Below are 17,336 nucleotides of genomic sequence, written 5' to 3'. Positions count from 1 at the left end.
GGGGGGGGGGGTGTGTAGCTGTGTGAGGCAAGCCCCAGGAGAACCAGAACCCACCTTTTCCTCAGTGCCCTGACCAGCTGTCCCGCAGCTGTGGCTTAAATGCCAACTTCCAATTAGTAAATTTCTCCAATTATTCTTCCCCAAATTATTTACGTATCTATATGTATTTAAATAGGGAATTAATCAAAGTTCTCACACTACATTTAGCTGTTTCGCTGCTTTACTCTAAAAGGGCACAGGAGGGAAGATGGGTGGGTAATGGAACTTAGAAGAGTGACACTCCCAGGCCGTCCCTAATCCTGCCGATCGGGGCATGTGCCGGAACACCCCAGTCCCAGCGTCCTGGGCGGAAGTAACCGAGACCTGGAGTTGGTGGGTAGGTATGGGTTCAGGCTGGGGAGGTTCGCGGACGGAAGCTCCCGCCTTGCGGTGCCGGATGGCCCCGCCCCTTAGCAACGGTTTAGCGTCCCTCCCTAGAGCAGGGATGACGCATCCCCGCACTGCTCGGTGGAGCCGGTAGGTAGGTGAGGCGGAGGGGTTGCGAGGCCAGCGCGGGCAGCGGGACCTCGAAAAGGCGCAGAGGGCTAGTGGACGGGGGTGGGGGGTGGGGTCTCGCAGGAGTCTGGTTGCTGAGCCTTGTCCAGGGGGAAAGAAGGGAGGTGCACTTTATTTTATTTATTAATTTTGAGACGGAGTCTCGCTCTGTCGCCCAAGTTGGAGTGTAATGGCGCGATCTCGGGTCACTGTAACCTCCGCCTCCCGGGTTCAAGCGATTCTCCCGCCTCAGCCTCCCGAGTAGCTGGAATTACAGGCACTCGCCATCATGCCGGCTAATTTTTGTATTTTTGTAGAGACGGGGTTTCACCCTGTTGGCCAAGCTGGTCTTAAACTCCTGACCTCAGGTGGTCCGCTCGCCTTGGCCTCCCAAATGTTTGGATTACCGGCGTGAGCCACTGCGCCCGGCCTAGAAGTGCACTTTAAACAGCCTTGCAGTTAAGTCCTGTACTTACCAGACCAGTTTTTGGGCCCCACCCCCATGCTGAGCATGTGGAAGTCCCATCAGCTACCCAGTCCCTCTCCGGATCCCTACCAGAGTTGTTAGAGGTCAACTTCATTCCTTTCTCCACTTCGCCCATCCATTAGTTCATTTGTTCACACAATCATTCAGCAAGTACTTTCTAGGCACCAGCTGTGTGCCAAGCCCATGCCAGTCTCATGCTAGGTGCTAGGTGCCAAGTTTCCAGAGATCAACGTTACTCGAAAATGCCTGTGCAGCTGACAGGAAAGACAGATGTGCACATATAATACAGGGAGACATACACTGGAGGGGAAAGACACAGTTGTGGGGGGCAGTTTGCATCAGGCGAATGCTTCAAAACGGTGGAGAGAACCCCAAGCCTGGGGGAGCAATAACCATTCATGGTGTTGTTTGCCTGGTAGCCCCAAGGTCAGATGCTTCCAAAATCCCTTAAAGTCACAGATCCATTTGTCTGCTTATGCAGAACCTCAGGGTGTGAAATGGATAAAGGTGCAGGGTCCTTGTTGAATCAGGGGTGGGTGGCATAGAAGCCCTCCTGCTTAGGTGGCTCCTCACAGGTACCCACTTTGCAGAATCTCAGCACCCAGTTGGAGAACACTGTTGTGGTGCTAGAACATGGACCTTTGAGTCAGCCAGAGGTGAAGACCTCAGTTTCCATTCTGGTTCTGCCAGTGTTTGGTTATGTGACCTTTGCAAGTTTCTTTACTTTCCTGGGCCCTAGTTTCCTCAGTTGTAAACTGGCAATAATAGTGGTACCTGCTGTGAGGTTGGAATACCCCTATTCATCTGTGTCTATTCAGCCAGGTGCTTGGCTACTGGTTGAATCAAGTGGGGTTGAATGTCAGTGAATCCAACCAGAAGCTTCCTCTGGCTCAAGCCAATAGGGCTCCCAGGTGATCTGAGTGGAGAGAAAGAAGAACTTGGGTTCAAATTTCAACTGTGGCTCTTGCTGGCTGTGTGACCTTGGGCAGTTCACTTCTCTGAGCTTCGTTTTCCTGCCTCTGAGAAATGAGGATACTCTCAGTTCCCACCTTAGAAGTTTAAATGAGATGATGGATAAAATAAGTCTAAGCCCCCAATAACAGTCACCATTCCCAACACTGTGCCCACCAGGGCCACCCCTGCCATCTCACTGGCCAGTTATCTTCAACACACAGGGAGAACTGCCAGAATGACCAGAGGCAGAGGCCTTGCTGGGAGCCATGTCCTTCTCCTCCCTGCCAGTCACACTCATTCCCAGGCAGAGACTGCTGTCACCCATGAGGCCACGGCAGGAGGCAGACTGGGTCTTTCTTTCTGTCTGTCTGTCCTAGCTCCTGAGTATACTGATAATGCACAGGTGCACAGAGTTGGGGCAGGGCTGGAAGGGAGCCACTGTGAAGGGCTGAGGGATGGAGTGGAAACAGATTCTGAGTTTGCAGCTCACTCTCACACCATCTTTGGGACACACCTCGGTGCATCCCCCTATTGCCAGCTTGCATGGAGGGAAAGTTTACCGGGGCAGCAAGTTCACCCATTATGGATTCATTTTGCCCCCAGCAACCCTGCAGTTTTCTGGACATTTGCACACCTGTTATCTCCAAAGATCCTTATAACTCCTTATAATGCACCAGTAAAGCAAACCAAGCATGTTCAGGCCTCTCTGTCATTGAATGGAATGCTCTTCTGTGGATCTGGGACCCTGGCCTCTCTAAGCCCTGCTCTGTTGGGTGATTTTGTTCAAAGATGAAACAAACATCTATGGGTTTGCAGCATGATGAGGCTGAGCCCCAAGGGGTCCTCTGTTCTTCAGGGTGCTCCGGGAAGGGCTGGTGACTGTTAGACAGGTGGGCCAGACTCGGCATGGTCTTCAGCACCTGCCCTAGGAGGCAGCTGGCTGCCAGAGACTGGATTCAGGGAGTGGAGTTCCGCTGGGGGAGGCCTGGCAGGCCAGACTGGCTGGAGGCAGGTCGGCCTTTGGGCTGAGTGTCTGGGGCTTCCTGCCAGAGCCCCATCTGCCCTTCTTCAGCCCTCAGGCGCCCTGACAACTCACCACCCCTTTCTTAGAAATGGACTCAGCTGCTGAGTGCTGCTTCAGCACTGCTGGGTAGTTTTGCTCTAGACAGCTCTGGCCACCCACCCCACTCCTCAGGTCAGTGCAGGCAAGGGCCCCCTGCCACAATCCATCAGGAGGCCTGCAGTAGCACAAAACACCCAGCAAAAAGAGTGCCCTGTTCTTCAAGCTCTCGGCTCTTTGTCTCAGTGTGCAGAAGGGATGGGAAAATGGGATGGGGCCGGGGAAGGGCGGCTTGCTTGGGCTAAGCCTCTATTTCCTTTTGTTAAGATGATTTCCTTTTATTTCTTTTCTTTTCTTTTTTGAGACGGAATCTCGCTCTGTCGCCTAGGCTGGAATGCAGTGGCATGATCTTGGCTCACTGCAACCTCTGTCTCCAGGGTTCAAATGATTCTCCTGCCTCAGCCTCTGGAGTAGCTAGGATTACAAGTGTGCACCACCACACCCAACTAATTTTTGTGTTTTTAGTAGAAATGGGGTTTTGCCATGTTGGCCAGGCTGGTCTCGAACTCCTGACGTCAAGTGATCTGCCCACGTCAGCCTCCCGAAGTGCTGGGATTACAGGCATGAGCCACCAAGCCTGGCCATTTTTTTTTTTTTTTTTTTTTTTTGAGATGGAGTTTTGTTCTTGTCACCCAGGTTGGGGTGCAATGGCGCGATCTCAGCTCACTGCAACCTCTGCCTCCCGGGTTCAAGTGATTCTCCTGCCTCAGCCTCCCAAGTAGCTGGGATTACAGACATGTGCCACCACACCTGGCTAATTCTGTATTTTTAGTAGAGATGGGGTTTCACCATGTTGGCCAGGCTGGTCTCAAATTCCTGACCTCAGGTGATCCACCCTCCTCAGCCTCCCAAAGTGCTGGGATTATGGGAGCGAGCCACCGCCCTGGCCTCTTTTTTTCTAATTGCAATTTTTATTGATATAATTGTAGACCCTCTTTTTATTTTTTGCACTAGCATTATATACAAACCTCTTCTTCACCATATCCTTGTCCAATTTCTTGTCATGTACTCCTGCCCAAGGATTCTCCATGGTGATGAGTTTTGAGGTAGCCAAAAGCAACAGTGGCTTTTCAAGGGCTTGCTCCTCCCACAATAAAAACTCTATAAACCCTTGTCCTCCAGGTGGTGGATGTGCACGCACCCCAGAGGCATCTGCTACTCCCTTGCATAAGACAGGAGGGTATACGTTTCCTGAGCTGATCTGACCCTGAGAGCCAGGGTGGGTAAATGCTATTTTGTTGCTGGTAGAGGGATCTGTGGGCCTATGGACGGTCAGGATTGGGGTCCTGCTGGGGAGGCCATTTATTCCTCTGGCTCCTGGGGTATGGGAGGAGGTAGAGTGGGCAAACACAGGGGACACAGGGCATGGTCCAGTGCTCACAGGTGCTAGGGAGGCTCATGCACCACACTGGGAAAAGGCAGGGAAGTCTAGCAGGGCTAGGCTGGGGGTGCTAGGGCTGCTTCTGGCTGAAAGTCATTTTAGGGAAATTTATTGGGTGAGCAAGCTCTGGGCCTCCCTCCCCATCTCCCGCTACTGAGAAGCCAGGCCTTATTCTATAAAATGGGGGAGAGGGGTGGACAAGTGCAGTCACACGCATGGGTTGGGGGCATCTGCAGTGCTTCCCCTCACTCGGCCCTTAACTCTGGTTAGGCTCATTTCTCACATGCAGTGTCCAGGGCAGGCCCCACTGTCTCCTGGTGGGACTTGGGGTACTGTATGCCCATCCAGATTAGGAGGAGACCACTCCCTCCTCCTTGCTCTTCTGTTACCCGTGGGTCATGGGCTGGGGCTTGTGGCAGACAGACAATCTAGGCATCCATATGTCTGGGGGCTGAGACAGAGGCTGGCAAGGGCGGACTGACGCTGAGATCTTCTCCTAGGAGCTTCAGCTGGGGCATCTCTCTGAGAAGCAGCATGGAGCAGCCTAACACTAAAGGCTGTAGCCCAGGAAGGACCCCTCAAGGCCCAGAGTGCAGTGGTGCTCCTGGAGTCCAAGTGGGGACCCACAGGGGCCTAGAGTATAACCCGGGGAAGATTCTTCCAGGATCAGACTATGGATTGGGGAATCCTCCAGCCCTTGACCCCAAGCTCCCACATTTATCCCTGCCCCCGGCCCCACCCACACTCTCAGACTTGGGGCAGCCCCGGAAGTCACCCCTGACAGGCAATGATAAGAAGTACCCACTGATGAAGCAGCGTGGGTTCTACTCTGACATCCTCAGCCCTGGAACCTTGGATCAACTTGGAGTGAGTATGGCAGCCATCCCCTACCAAGCCTCAACCCTTCCTCTGGGCTCCGTTCACCCATCCTTTCATCCTTCTCCCCATCAGTCAGTCCATCTGTTCATTTAGCTGTCTATCAACCTATCCATCTGTCTTTCTATCCATCTACCCTCTATTCTGCCCTCATCCATCCTTTCATCCATTTTTCTCACCACCCATCCATCTATCCATTCGACAACTCATTACTGAGCTCCTGCTGTGTGCCAGGCCCTGGACGGAGCCCTGGAGATGCAGCGGGGATGAGACGCCCATGTCCCTATTGTCGTTGTCATGGGGCAGTGGCTTTGGTAGGGAAGACCCCCTCTCCTGGCTCTGGTTGGGAAGTTCCACAGATGAGGTGATGTACTGCTGAGATCTAAGAGACAGGATGTAAGAGTGGGGCCTGGGAGCGTGTTCCAGGCAGAGGAGACAACAGGTACAAAGACTTGGGGTCCCTGAGAGAGGGCACAGCTGTGTGAAGAAGGCTAGAATGCAAAGGAGGAGGCTGGGGGCAGGGGAAAGAGGGGAGGGAATGACAAGGAGAGAATTCAGAGTCCTGTACGTCCCAGGCAGTCTTAGGCTTTAGACCAGGGAGGGGCCAAGAAAGAGAGGGCGAGGACCCCCTGATATGCATTACACCTGCAGTGCCAGTGGCCCTTGGGAGAGGAAGTACATACAGAGATACCTGCTGGCCTTGCAGTATCTGCTTCATGGCTCAGCCCCAGGATGCACTGTAGAGTGTTCTCAGAGCAAGGAGGGGAGCTGGGCTGGACCAGAATGGGGCGGGGTCAGGATGTCCTGGGTGGCCACAGATTGTTGCCCACTGTGGCCTTTGAACGGGAAATTGTGCGTACTCACTGGTTCTGCCCACTCTTGTGCTCCTGGAGTGCTCCCTGGTGGACCTCTAGGGAGGCGCCTGGCCTCAGGGTCCCTCCCGGGTCCTGCCTGTCCCTGGGATGTTGACACATGCTCAGGGCTCCGTGGTTTGGTTTCAGGAGGTGTGTCGTGGCCCCCGAATGAGCCAGAACCTCCTGCGGCAGGCTGACCTCGACAAGTTCACCCCAAGAGGTCAGTGCTCAGGAGGGCTGTGTGAGTGGGTTCCGGTAGGTATTTCCAAGCAGGCTTTTGGCCTCAGGGAGACAGCCTTTTCTTGGCTGTGGGCCTCAGCTTCCTTAACTGTGGAGTGGGGATAATAAGAAACAGGGTGCTTCACAAGCGCCCACTCATGGTGAGTGCTCAGTCAGCCATAGCTGCCAAGTCATTACTCTTAGTGGAGCCATGACCTTGACACTGGGCTGGGCTGGGCTGAGCTGCCAGGGGTCAGAGCCACAGCTTTCCTTCCCTGGCTGAGGTCAGAAGGGCATATGGGTGTATTTTCTGCCTCCTCTGGAATGTGGGCCCTGAAGAGGCCAGGACTGTCTGAGTTGCTCCCTGCTGGGGCCCCAGCACCTAGAACAGGGCCTGGCTCAGATAGATGCCTGGGAGATCCTTGCTGAAGGAGGAAAGGGGGCTCCTCCTCTCAGGCTCATGGAGAGTCTCAGAGCACAGCTGGGGTGGTGAGGACTGGGACAGGTCTGCAGGGTGTGGGGCCTTCCCCAGTGGCAGAGGGGAGTACAGGGGCTCCAGGAGAAGCCCTGAGTGGTGGTGAGGAACTGCACAGGTGGCCTCCCACCTGGCCAGAGTTTGCCCCTCTCCCCTGGCAGGCAGGATGTCCCCTTGGATCAGGCCCAGATGCCCTGTGGCTCCCCCTGTCCACCCCTCCTCCCTACCCCGAGGAAAGACCTGGCTCCTTGCTGTCACTGTCCAGACCAGTCCTCCGAGCCCACAGGCCTTAGAAAACACCATGAGCATGTACATTTGTGCGCTTACCTGAGGGTCTGGCCTATTGTTTCCAACAGTATCACAAGTATCCGTGACCCAGAAAATGGCTACCAACCACAGATCTCAGCACTGAGGGTATTGGGAATGGTGCTCCTGCCACTCATGGCAGGGTGGGCAGGGAGTGATCGGCAGATGGCAGCTCTGCCCACATGAGAAAAAGTAGGTCCCAGCGGCACAGGGTAGTGTCAGTCAGGGCTCTCAGCAGCCAGTTGTGGACATTCACTCTGCTGCCCGAGGGCTGGGGTAGCCTCCCCCAGCACACGGACACAGCAGGGTCTGGAGGCCAGGCATGGGTCTCTTCACCCTGGCTCCTTCTTGGCCACTGAGTGGGTTCTGGGGGTGGAGTGGTGTCATGCAGCCTCAAGAACTGGTGATTAGGGCTCTGAAAAGAGCCTTCTTGGCAGCCCTGAGATCTGGGCCTTTTTGATGGGGTCCCTTGACTACTCGGCAACCTGGTGAGAGCAGACTCCAGCTAATAGTGGAGGCTCCACTGAGCCTTGGACACCGCCCAGGTCCCACCTCTAGAGGCCTCTGTGGGACCCCAGATGCCCCTCCTAAGATGGGCCCTCCTGCAGCATGACCACCTCTTGGTCCCAGGGAGGCAGTAAGGCCCAAGGAAGGGGTCACCAGGGCCCTTGGGACTCTGGACCCTTCTTCCAACTGGAAAATAGAGGGGACCATCAGGAGGCTGCCCAGAGCCCAGCCAGGCCCTGGGAAATGTGGTCATCCCCTCCTGAAGCAAATGCCCACACCCGTCTCCCCACCTCTGTGGTCTCACTTTGCCTGGGACTTTCTTCTCCATTGACCATCTGGTGTCGCGGGCAAACTGAGATGGATGGTCATCCTATCAATCGATCTCTCCCCACCAACTCCCCTTCCCCCAGGTATAGAATGGAAGCCTCTGTATACCCTGCTCATCTAAGTAGGGGCAGTCATTTTGTGATTTGAGGGTCCTGCAGGGGCAGAATGGTGGAGCCACCCACAGTATCCAGGATGCCTCAAGCTGGCAATAGCCTCAGGGAATGAATATCAGACTCTAATATGCTGAGGGGGCCTCTGCAGTAGGGGTGGGAGGAGCCCATCCCATTTCATCTTCCTGTCTAGTGGTAACCCTCGCCCTTGTTGAACTCAACACCTGGCTTGAGCAATGGCCCCTGGTGCTGGAGTCATGGGTGGTATGGAAAGGAGTGGTCAAGAATGCTGGCTCTGGACAGGGAGAGCAGGGCCAGGACAGACCTTCTGGAAGCCACCATCCCTCCAGGCTCATAGCCCCAGGGCACCTGGTGCCATGCCTTTCTCCCAGCCACTGCCCAGCCACAGGCAAGCTCTGAGCTTCCCACACTCCAAAGCATACTGCCTGATTGGTGATTTGTTTTATGGGGTGGAGGCTGGTTGTTGGGTGCTGGCCTGAGCCCCAAAGCCCCTGCCCCTGCTTCTGCCTGCAGTCGGAACCTTCGAGGTTCCTGAGGACTTCCAGGAGCGCGTGGAGCAGCAGTGCATTGGGTCCACCACCCGGCTGCTCGCCCAGACTGACTTCCCGCTGCAGGCCTATGAGCCCAAGGTGCAGGTCCCTTTCCAGGTGCTGCCAGGCCAGCGTCCTCGCAAGATTGAGATCGAGAGGTACGGCTGGGTGGGCTGTGGGGAGACTGTCCAGGAGATGGCATCCACCTGTCTCAGGGGGTGAGGAACTGCAGATCACCAGGTGACAATATTCATAGCAGAACCTGTGCACAAGTGTTTAGATCGAATCTTCTAGCCCTTTGGTGTCTTAATAGGAACAATTTACATGTTTTGGAATTGGGAAGGTGGTGTTGAGGTCAGTGAATGGGACTGCGGGGCAGGACAGAAGGGTAATTGGAGCCCAGGACACCAGCCCCAGCCACCACACCACTTCCTGATGAGTCTCAGAGGGGCGGAGGGCTCCAGAGGGGTTGCTCGGCCACACCCCTGTCCCCACAACCCCGTAAGCCCTTGTGGACACCCATGGAACCACGTCACACAAGCCAAGCCATCCTGAGGTCCCTTCCCTGCCCTTGACCAGGAGGAAACAGCAGTACCTGAGCCTGGACATTGAGCAGTTGCTGTTCAGCCAGGGCATCGACTCCAACAAGCTCATGCCTAGGCACCTGGACCCCCAGCACCCCCAAACCATCGAGCAGGGCCATGACCCACTCTTCCCCATCTACCTCCCACTGAAGGTGAGCCGGGCTTCCACAGATGGTTGAGGGACGGGGAACAGAGGTGCAGGACCCCAGTGGAAGCTCAAGAGTCAGATCTGAAAGGGGATTCCCACACCAGTCACCAGCACTCTCTTGTCAAACAGGGCAGGTCAACAATAGGAACCCATCCCAGGTAGTTTGAGCATCCTAGATGCGGCAGGAGGGGCCCCCAGCCCCCCTGGAATGCTGAGTCTTTGCTTCTTCCCTGGGTAGACTGTATGCCTGGCCTTGGCCTCCATGCCACCCATGGGCAACCTAGATGTGGCCCAGCTGGACTGTGGAGTAGTCCTACCTGACCAGGGCCCACCTCAGGGTAGGGAGCTGCTTCTGGGCTCACTGAAACGGGAAGAGCAGGGATGGAAGAGGGAATCAGTGCCACCCCCTTGGGGTATGAATCAGGAAATGAACCCAGGGAGGAGAAAGAGGGAGCATGGCCTGGCTCTGGCTTTCACCCACCTCCCCTCCCTTCCTCTCTGCGGCCCTGAGTGTCTCTCGCCTGGTGGTCCCTGTAAGGAGGTAAAGCTGAGTCTAGCTAAGGGCTGCCTCCTGACAGCCCCGGATCTCATCATTTCCAAGTTGTAGTAGGGTCCCCAGGAAAACCCAAGGGCCACCTCTTCCCTTGGGCCTGAGCTAGGTGGCCCTGGGCAGTGGGAGAAAGAACCTACCGCCTGCTCTGGGTCCCTGGACACTCGTCTGCCTGAGCCTCAGGTGGCTTGGCTGGATGGGGATCCAGGGTTTCAAACACCCAACCAGATGCTGTGTACCCCTGGGAGCAGCAGTGGAGAGGGTCAGCCCCTAGCCCCCAGTGGAGAGGGTCAACCCCCAGTCCCAGCCTGCAGCTCTCTCACCTGGGGAGGGGATTACTTAGGCGCTCCATCCTTTGGCACACCCAGTCCCACCTGGGCCCCACTAGAGGAGCTGCTTCCTCCCAACGTTGGTCCGCTTTCTTCCAGGTATTTGACAATGAGGACTTTGACTGCCGGACTCCCAGAGAGTGGATCAACATGGGTTTGGAGCCAGGGTCTCCGGACAGGAAACCTGTCCCAGGAAAAGCCCTCCTGCCCACTGATGACTTCCTGGGGCATGGTGAGCAAGGCCAGTCTGGAGTGAGGGCACTATCTCATTCCAGTAGCAGCCCTGTCACAGACTCTGGGCTCCCCTGGGACCTGGCAGCCACCGAAGGCGAGGGGTCTTTCAAGACCTCTCAGCTGGGAGACAGGCCTAGGAGCTGGCCTCACAGAGGCAGGAAATGCAGGGACCAGGGAGAACAATGTCGGGAGAGCTGGAAAAGGGACAGCTGGATGGTGGCTAGTGTTTTGAAAAATCTTTGATTTATTGTTAGTAAAATGTGTACATGCTGGTTGGGAATGTTGAAACATGCACGAGGGGCACAGTTCCCCTCTCCATCCCTCCATCCAGAAGCCCCATTGTTGCAGCTCTAACCGTGGCCCCTCAGCTTTCACTTCTGTGTGCACAACACATACCATCACACACTTGCTCACAAACACACATCCCCATCGTCACACACATTGACAAACACACTCACTGTCACACACACCCCCAACAACCACTCTCATGTACACATTTTCACCACACAGAAACACACTCGCCTAATGTCACCCATCAACAACCACTGTCACACCTCACCATGCCCACTTGATGCCACGCAGGTTTGCCTTGTCTTGGCCTTGTCTGTATCTGCCCAGGGAGTGCCCCTGACTGCTCCTTTGGCCTCAGGCCTGCCCCAGTGGCTGTGAAGGTTCTCCCGTTTCCCGCTGTGGAAAGCAATGCCAGGTGGGCATCCATGGCTGCTGTCTTGGCCTGCACAGCTGGCTCTCGATGCAGCATCCTAGGAAGGTCTGGGTCATCATTTGGGAAGTTGGAGGTGTCTGTTCCCCTGTGCAGGGCTGAAGGCTGCTCTGCTCCCCACCTGGTGGGTGGACAAGATGCTGTGAGTGGGGAGTGGGCCCAGTAGGCCAGCTCCAGGTGGGAAGCAGGATTGTGAGAGCCATGACTGGTTTTAAGACTGCGCAGCGAGTCCATTGAGCAGGCTGTAAATTTATGTTTCATTTTAAAAACACGTTAATGCTGGAATCAATTTCTCTGAACTAGACAAGAAGCCCAGAATGTTCCCTTTACTTTGGACTTAATTACAAAAATAATTTAACTCAATTGTTCCCAGATCACCAATTCCTGGTGATAAAACCAGAAGGTTTGGGACTGCATTAACCTTAAATGCACCAAGTACCAGGCTCCACCGAGGTGCTCTGCTTACTCCCCTTCACATGGCCCTGGTCTGGGGTGGTGGCATGGGTGGGAGGATGGGTGAGCAGGGAGGGGCTCTGCAGGGGACCTCTTGTTTTCTGCTGGGGGCTTCCAGTGACATATTTTCATCTGATTTGAGCAGACACAAGGCCAGCATTTTCAGAAAGGGAACCTACTAGGAAGGGAAGGGAAAAGCAAAACAGAGAAGCAAAATAGGTGAGCTATAGGCCTTCTTTATCCATTCTTCACTCATCCTCTAGCTGGTGTCAACAGGTGGGGAGCATTTCCTGAGAATTCCAGCCCTTCCTTTCTCAACCCAGTCTGTAGAACTCAAACAAAACAAAACAAAAAAACAGGGGATAGGCCTGGTGACTCACGCCTGTAATCCCAGTACTTTGGGAAGCTGAGGCGGGCGGATCATGAGGTCAGGAGTTCAAGACCAGCCTGAACAACATGGTGAAACCCAGTCGCTAGTAAAAATACAAAAATTAGCTGGCCATGGTGGCGCACACCTGTAATCCCACCTACTCGGGAGGCTGAGGCAGGAGAATTGCTTGAACCTGGGAGGCGGAGGTTGCAGTGAGTGGAGATTGTACCACTGCACTCCAGCATGGGCAACAGAGCGAGACTCCATCTCAAAAAAACAAAAACAAACAAAACAAAACAAAACAAACAAACAGCTTTTATCTCGGCTCACTGCAACCTCCATGTCCCAGGTTTAAACAATTTTTGTGCCTCAGCCTCCCAAGTAGCTGGGACTTCAGGCACACACCACTACTCCCAGCTAATTTTTTGTATTTTTGTGGAGACAGGGTTTCACCATGTTGCCCAAGGTAGTCTTGAACTCCTGAGTGCAATCTGCCCACCTCTGCCTCCCAGAGCAGGGATTATAGGCTTGAACCACTGCACCTGGCCTCAGTTTGTTTTTAAGCCACTATGCATTGCGGCTGCTCTACTGGGCACCAAGTGTGTGCATCTTCCTTCTGCAAAAATTTATCAAACACCTGCAAGGTACTAGTTTTCATTCTAGGCCCAGGGACACAGCTGTGACTGAGATGGGACAAAGTCACTCCTGCCCTTAGTGAGCTGACACTAGTATGAGCAGGTCAGCTGTGAACCAGGAGTTGATGCATAAATAGTGTGACTTTCGGCACTGTGAGGGATAGAATGGGGTAACAAGTCAGAGAGTGCCTGGGACAGGGGTGCTATTTTAGACACAGAGGCTTCTCCTTGGTGAAGGGAACAACCAGCAATGAGGTGGCCTGAGTGGACAGTGTTCCAAGCCGAGGGCACAGCCAGTGCAGAGGCTCTGCCATGGGAACAAGGTTGAAACTCACGGTAATAGCCAGATATCCAGTGTGGCTGGAGAGAAATGTGTGAGGGGCAGCGGCAGGAGGTAAGCTAGAGAAGTGGGCACAGGCTTTCAGCCCAGGGAACCAGTGGGAGGCCCATCCTGACCAAAGAGCAGCTCCTTCCCTGTCCTGCCCTGCCGGGCCCTGTTCTCAGATGAGGGGCCCAGGGACTGAGCAGCCAGGGGCAGCCTGTGAGGAGGTCTTCACCCTGGCCCTGGTCACCTTGAAGGGGGTCCAACTCATTCATGACCTTTACAAATGGGTTCTCAGCAGGTCTCCCTTAACTTGGGGCTTTCGTGCTGCCTGTCCCAGCCTCCTATTGGCCTGTGTGTCTCTCTGCCCTGGTGGAGGTTGTGCTGAGCACCAGGGCAGAGAAGCCTGGTCTTTCTGGCTCTCCTGCAGCCCGGGTTCCTCAGAGGCCAGCTCGGCTGGGAGGAAACAGGGTCCTGGCTCTGCTGGAGCAGATGGGGGCATCCCGGCGGGAGAGACTCCAGACTGGTGATCTCTGAGACCCATTCCCAGCGCTGCTGCCAGCACTCAGAGTCCCCTTCCTGCCCCCATGGCAGGTGGCACTGGTGGGGTTTCCTCTTCTGTTTCAGAGGACCCCAAGAGTCAGAAGCTGAAGTACGAATGGTGCAAGGTCGGCGTCCTGGACTACGACGAGGAGAAGAAGCTATACCTGGTGCACAAGACAGACGAGAAAGGCCTGGTGCGAGATGAGATGGGGAGGCCCATCCTGAATGCAGGGGTCACCCCTGAAGGTACGAGCTGCTGCTGCTGCCCCAGGCAGACCCCCAGCTTGGGCCTGACCGGCCCATGACTGAGGCCAACCCCGCCCAGGGCACTGCCAAATCAGTTCTGGATTCTACTTTGCTCTGTTTGCCCAACGCACTGACTGGTAAGGACCAGAGGACTCATCACTCAAGATACCCCAGAAAGGGCAAGTGGCCATTATTTGGCATGTCAGCTCTGAGCCCAAGTCCCATCAATAAGTGATGCCTGCCCTGGGTGTGGGATCAAGGGATGGGCACTTGAACAGCCATGCCTGTATAACTGCTTGTCTAAATACTTTCTTTTCTTTTTCTTTTTTTCTTTTTTTTTTTTTTTTGAGACAGAGTCTGGCTCTGTCACCCAGGTTGGAGGGCGGTGGTGCAATCTTGGCTCACTGTGACCTCTTCCTCCCGGGTTCAAGTGATTCTTGTGCCTCAGTCTCCCAAGTAGCTGGGATTACACGCACCCACCACCACACCTGGCTACTTTTTCGTATTTTTAGTAGAGACAGGATTTTACCATGGTGGCCAGGTTGGTCTCGAACTCCTGGCCTCAAGCAATCCTCCCCCCTCGGCCTCCCAAAGTGCTGGGATTACAGGTGTCAGCCACCGCACCCCAGCCTTGTCTATGTGCTTTCACATCCATCCATGATACCTTGCGAGATGGGCCGGGCAGGGAGTGTCGTCATGCCCATTTCACAGATGCAACAGGGGGTCAGAAGAGGGAAACAATTTGTTCAGGGCCACAGGGCACCCGCGGCACAGCCGGCCGGAACCTAGTGCTCCAGCCCAGAAGCCTGACTGTGTGTCCCCTTCTCCCTCCCACCTGGCCCCCAGGAAGGCCCCCTCTTCAGGTGTGTCAGTACTGGGTGCCACGGATCCAGCTTCTCTTCTGTGCTGAGGACCCTTGTGTGTTCGCACAACGTGTGGTCCAGGCCAACGCCCTGCGCAAGAACACGGAAGCGCTGCTGCTCTACAACCTGTATGTGGACTGCATGCCCTCTGATGGCCAGCGTGTCATCAGTAAACAGAGCCTGAGCAAGATCAAGCAGTGGGCCCTGAGCACGCCTCGGATGCGCAAAGGCCCCTCGTGAGTCCCCGCTCGGCCTTCCCCATTCTGGGCATCTCCTTCTCCAGGGAACCTTCCCCTGGGAAGTTGGTGCTACTTTAGGGTGGAGCTCCCTCAGGGCTCGTCTGTTTGAGACTGTCCTGCCTATTGCCCTATGGACTTGGGGCCCCAAACAACTTTTTGTCTATCTCCAGATCCCTCATTATCCATATGGACTCTTGGATTCTTATTTTATTCAAAGGGTTACAATGGACTACTTTTTTAAAATTTCGATGCTCAAATTGTCCCAGATTTGGCCACTGGGAGACTTTTCAAGTTAATTCCTGTGTCGTTTTACCATGTTTCCATTATTCTTCAAAACCCTCGGATGATGGTTTATTAGCAACGTGCCCCTAAGATAACTTCACTTTCTGGCACAGCAAGAATTTCCAGGCTCATTGTGTATTTTCCCAGGTCCAGTCCTGAAACCAGCTGTTTCTCCAAGGAAGCTCCTTTTATTATTTTAGTTTATTTTTTGAGACAGGTTCTTACTCTGTCACCCAGGCTGGAGAGCCTGGAGTGCAGTGGGGCCATCTTGGCTCACGGTAGCCTCAGTTTCCTGTGCCCAAGCAAGCCTCCTACCTCAGACTCCTGAGTAGCTGGGACTTAGGCATGTACCACAACATCTGGCTAATTCTGTTTATTTTTTGTAGAGACAGATATCCCTATGTTGCCTAGGCTGGTCTTGAATGCCTAGGCTCAAGTAAATCTCCCACCTTGGCTTCCCAAAGTGTTAGGATTATAGGCATGAGCCATCATGCCTGGGTGGAAGTTCCTTTTAGTTGAGGAATGATATTTAGAAGCCAAGATCTGGACATTAGATGTGCTCATTGCTACTGGGATATCATTATTTTGAGACTTCCATAGCAGGCAGATCTGGGAAATATATATACGGATGGTCCCCAATTTATGATAGTTTGACTTACCATTTTTCTTTCTTTCTTTCTATTTATTTATTTAGTTAGTTAGTTAATCAGTTATTTTGAGACGGAGTTGGATTCTTGTCTCCCAGGCTAGAGTACAGTGACTTGATCTTGGATCGCTGCAACGTCTGCCTCCTGGGTTCAAGAGATTCTCCTGCCTCAGCCTCCCAGGTAGCTGGGATTAAAGGCACCCACCACCATGCCTGGCTAATTTTTGTATTTTTAGTAGAGATGAGGTTTCACTATTTTGGCCAAGCTGGTCTCAAGCTCCCGACCTCAGGTAATCCACCAGTCTCAGCCTCCCAAAGGGATTACAGGTGTGAACCACCACACCCAGCTGACTTACCATTTTTCAACTTTATGATGGTGTGAAAGTGATATGCATTCAGTAGAAACTGTACTTCAAGCATCCATGCAACTGATCTTTTTTTCATTTTCAGTAGTATTCATTTCAAGAGATTTTTAACACTTTATTATAAAATAGACTTTGTGTTACATAATTTTGCCCAACTGTAGGCTGTGAGTGTTCTGAGCACATTTAAGGTAGATTAGGCTAAACTATGGTGTTCAGTAGCTTAGGTGTATCAAGTGCATTTTAAACTTATGACAGGTTTACTTGGAATGTAGCCCCACTGTAAGTAGAGGAGCATCTGTATATTTACAGTCATGCATCACTTAATGATGGGGAGGTGTTCTGAGAAATGTGTCGTTAGATGATTTCATCGTTGTGCAAACATCATAGTGTGTACTGACACAGACCTTGATGATATAGCTGGCTGCACACCCAGAATATATGGTACAGCCTAGTGCTCCTAGGCCACAAAACTATACAGGGTGTGATTATTGAATATTGCAGGCAACTGTAACACAATGGTAAGTATTCGTGTATCTAAATATAGAAAATGTACAGTAAAAATACAGTATACAAGGTAAAACATGGTACATCTACGTAGGGCACTTACCATGAGTGGACTTTGCAGGGCTGGAAGTTGCTCTGGTTGAGTCAGTGAGTGAGTGGTGAGTGAATGTGAAGACCTAGGATATTATTATACGCTACTGTGGACTTTATAAATACTGTGTACACTTAGGCTACACTAAATTTATTTTAACATTTTCTTTCTTCAATAATAAATCAACCCAACACACCTTAGGACCAGGCATGATGGCTTACATCTGTAATCCCAGCACTTTGGGAGGCCAAGGTGGGTGGGTTGATTGAGGCCAGGAGTTCAAGACTAGCCTGGCCGGCCGGGCGCGGTGGCTCAAGCCTGTAATCCCAGCACTTTGGGAGGCCGAGGCGGGCGGATCACGAGGTCAGGAGATCGAGACCATCCTGGCTAACACGGTGAAACCCCGTCTTTACTAAAAAATACACAAAACTAGCCGGGCAACGTGGCGGGAGCCTGTAGTCCCAGCTACTCGGGAGGCTGAGGCAGGAGAATGGCGTGAACCCGGGAGGC

At 53.5% G+C, this 17,336-nt stretch overlaps 1 protein-coding gene across 1 annotated transcript in view; it reads left to right on the top strand.

Annotated features, from left to right (window-relative positions):
* The first annotated feature begins 485 nt into the window (after positions 1-485).
* DNAH1 (dynein axonemal heavy chain 1) overlaps positions 486-17,336 on the top strand; it is an 87,805-nt gene continuing 70,954 nt past the window's right edge. Inside the window, exons 1-9 of the mRNA XM_017862462.1 lie at positions 486-516; positions 4,218-4,314; positions 4,977-5,343; positions 6,354-6,426; positions 8,685-8,859; positions 9,281-9,437; positions 10,412-10,544; positions 13,675-13,836; positions 14,683-14,935. Of these exons, the coding sequence (XP_017717951.1) occupies positions 5,011-5,343; positions 6,354-6,426; positions 8,685-8,859; positions 9,281-9,437; positions 10,412-10,544; positions 13,675-13,836; positions 14,683-14,935 (1,286 nt within the window). The 5' untranslated portion in view covers positions 486-516; positions 4,218-4,314; positions 4,977-5,010. The remainder of the gene's footprint in view (positions 517-4,217; positions 4,315-4,976; positions 5,344-6,353; positions 6,427-8,684; positions 8,860-9,280; positions 9,438-10,411; positions 10,545-13,674; positions 13,837-14,682; positions 14,936-17,336) is intronic.

The sequence above is a fragment of the Rhinopithecus bieti genome, unplaced genomic scaffold (genome assembly GCF_001698545.2).
Source record: "Rhinopithecus bieti isolate Rb0 unplaced genomic scaffold, ASM169854v2 scaffold_64314, whole genome shotgun sequence".
Taxonomy (NCBI): Eukaryota; Metazoa; Chordata; class Mammalia; order Primates; family Cercopithecidae; genus Rhinopithecus; species Rhinopithecus bieti.
This window is presented reverse-complemented; position numbering and strand designations above follow the sequence as displayed.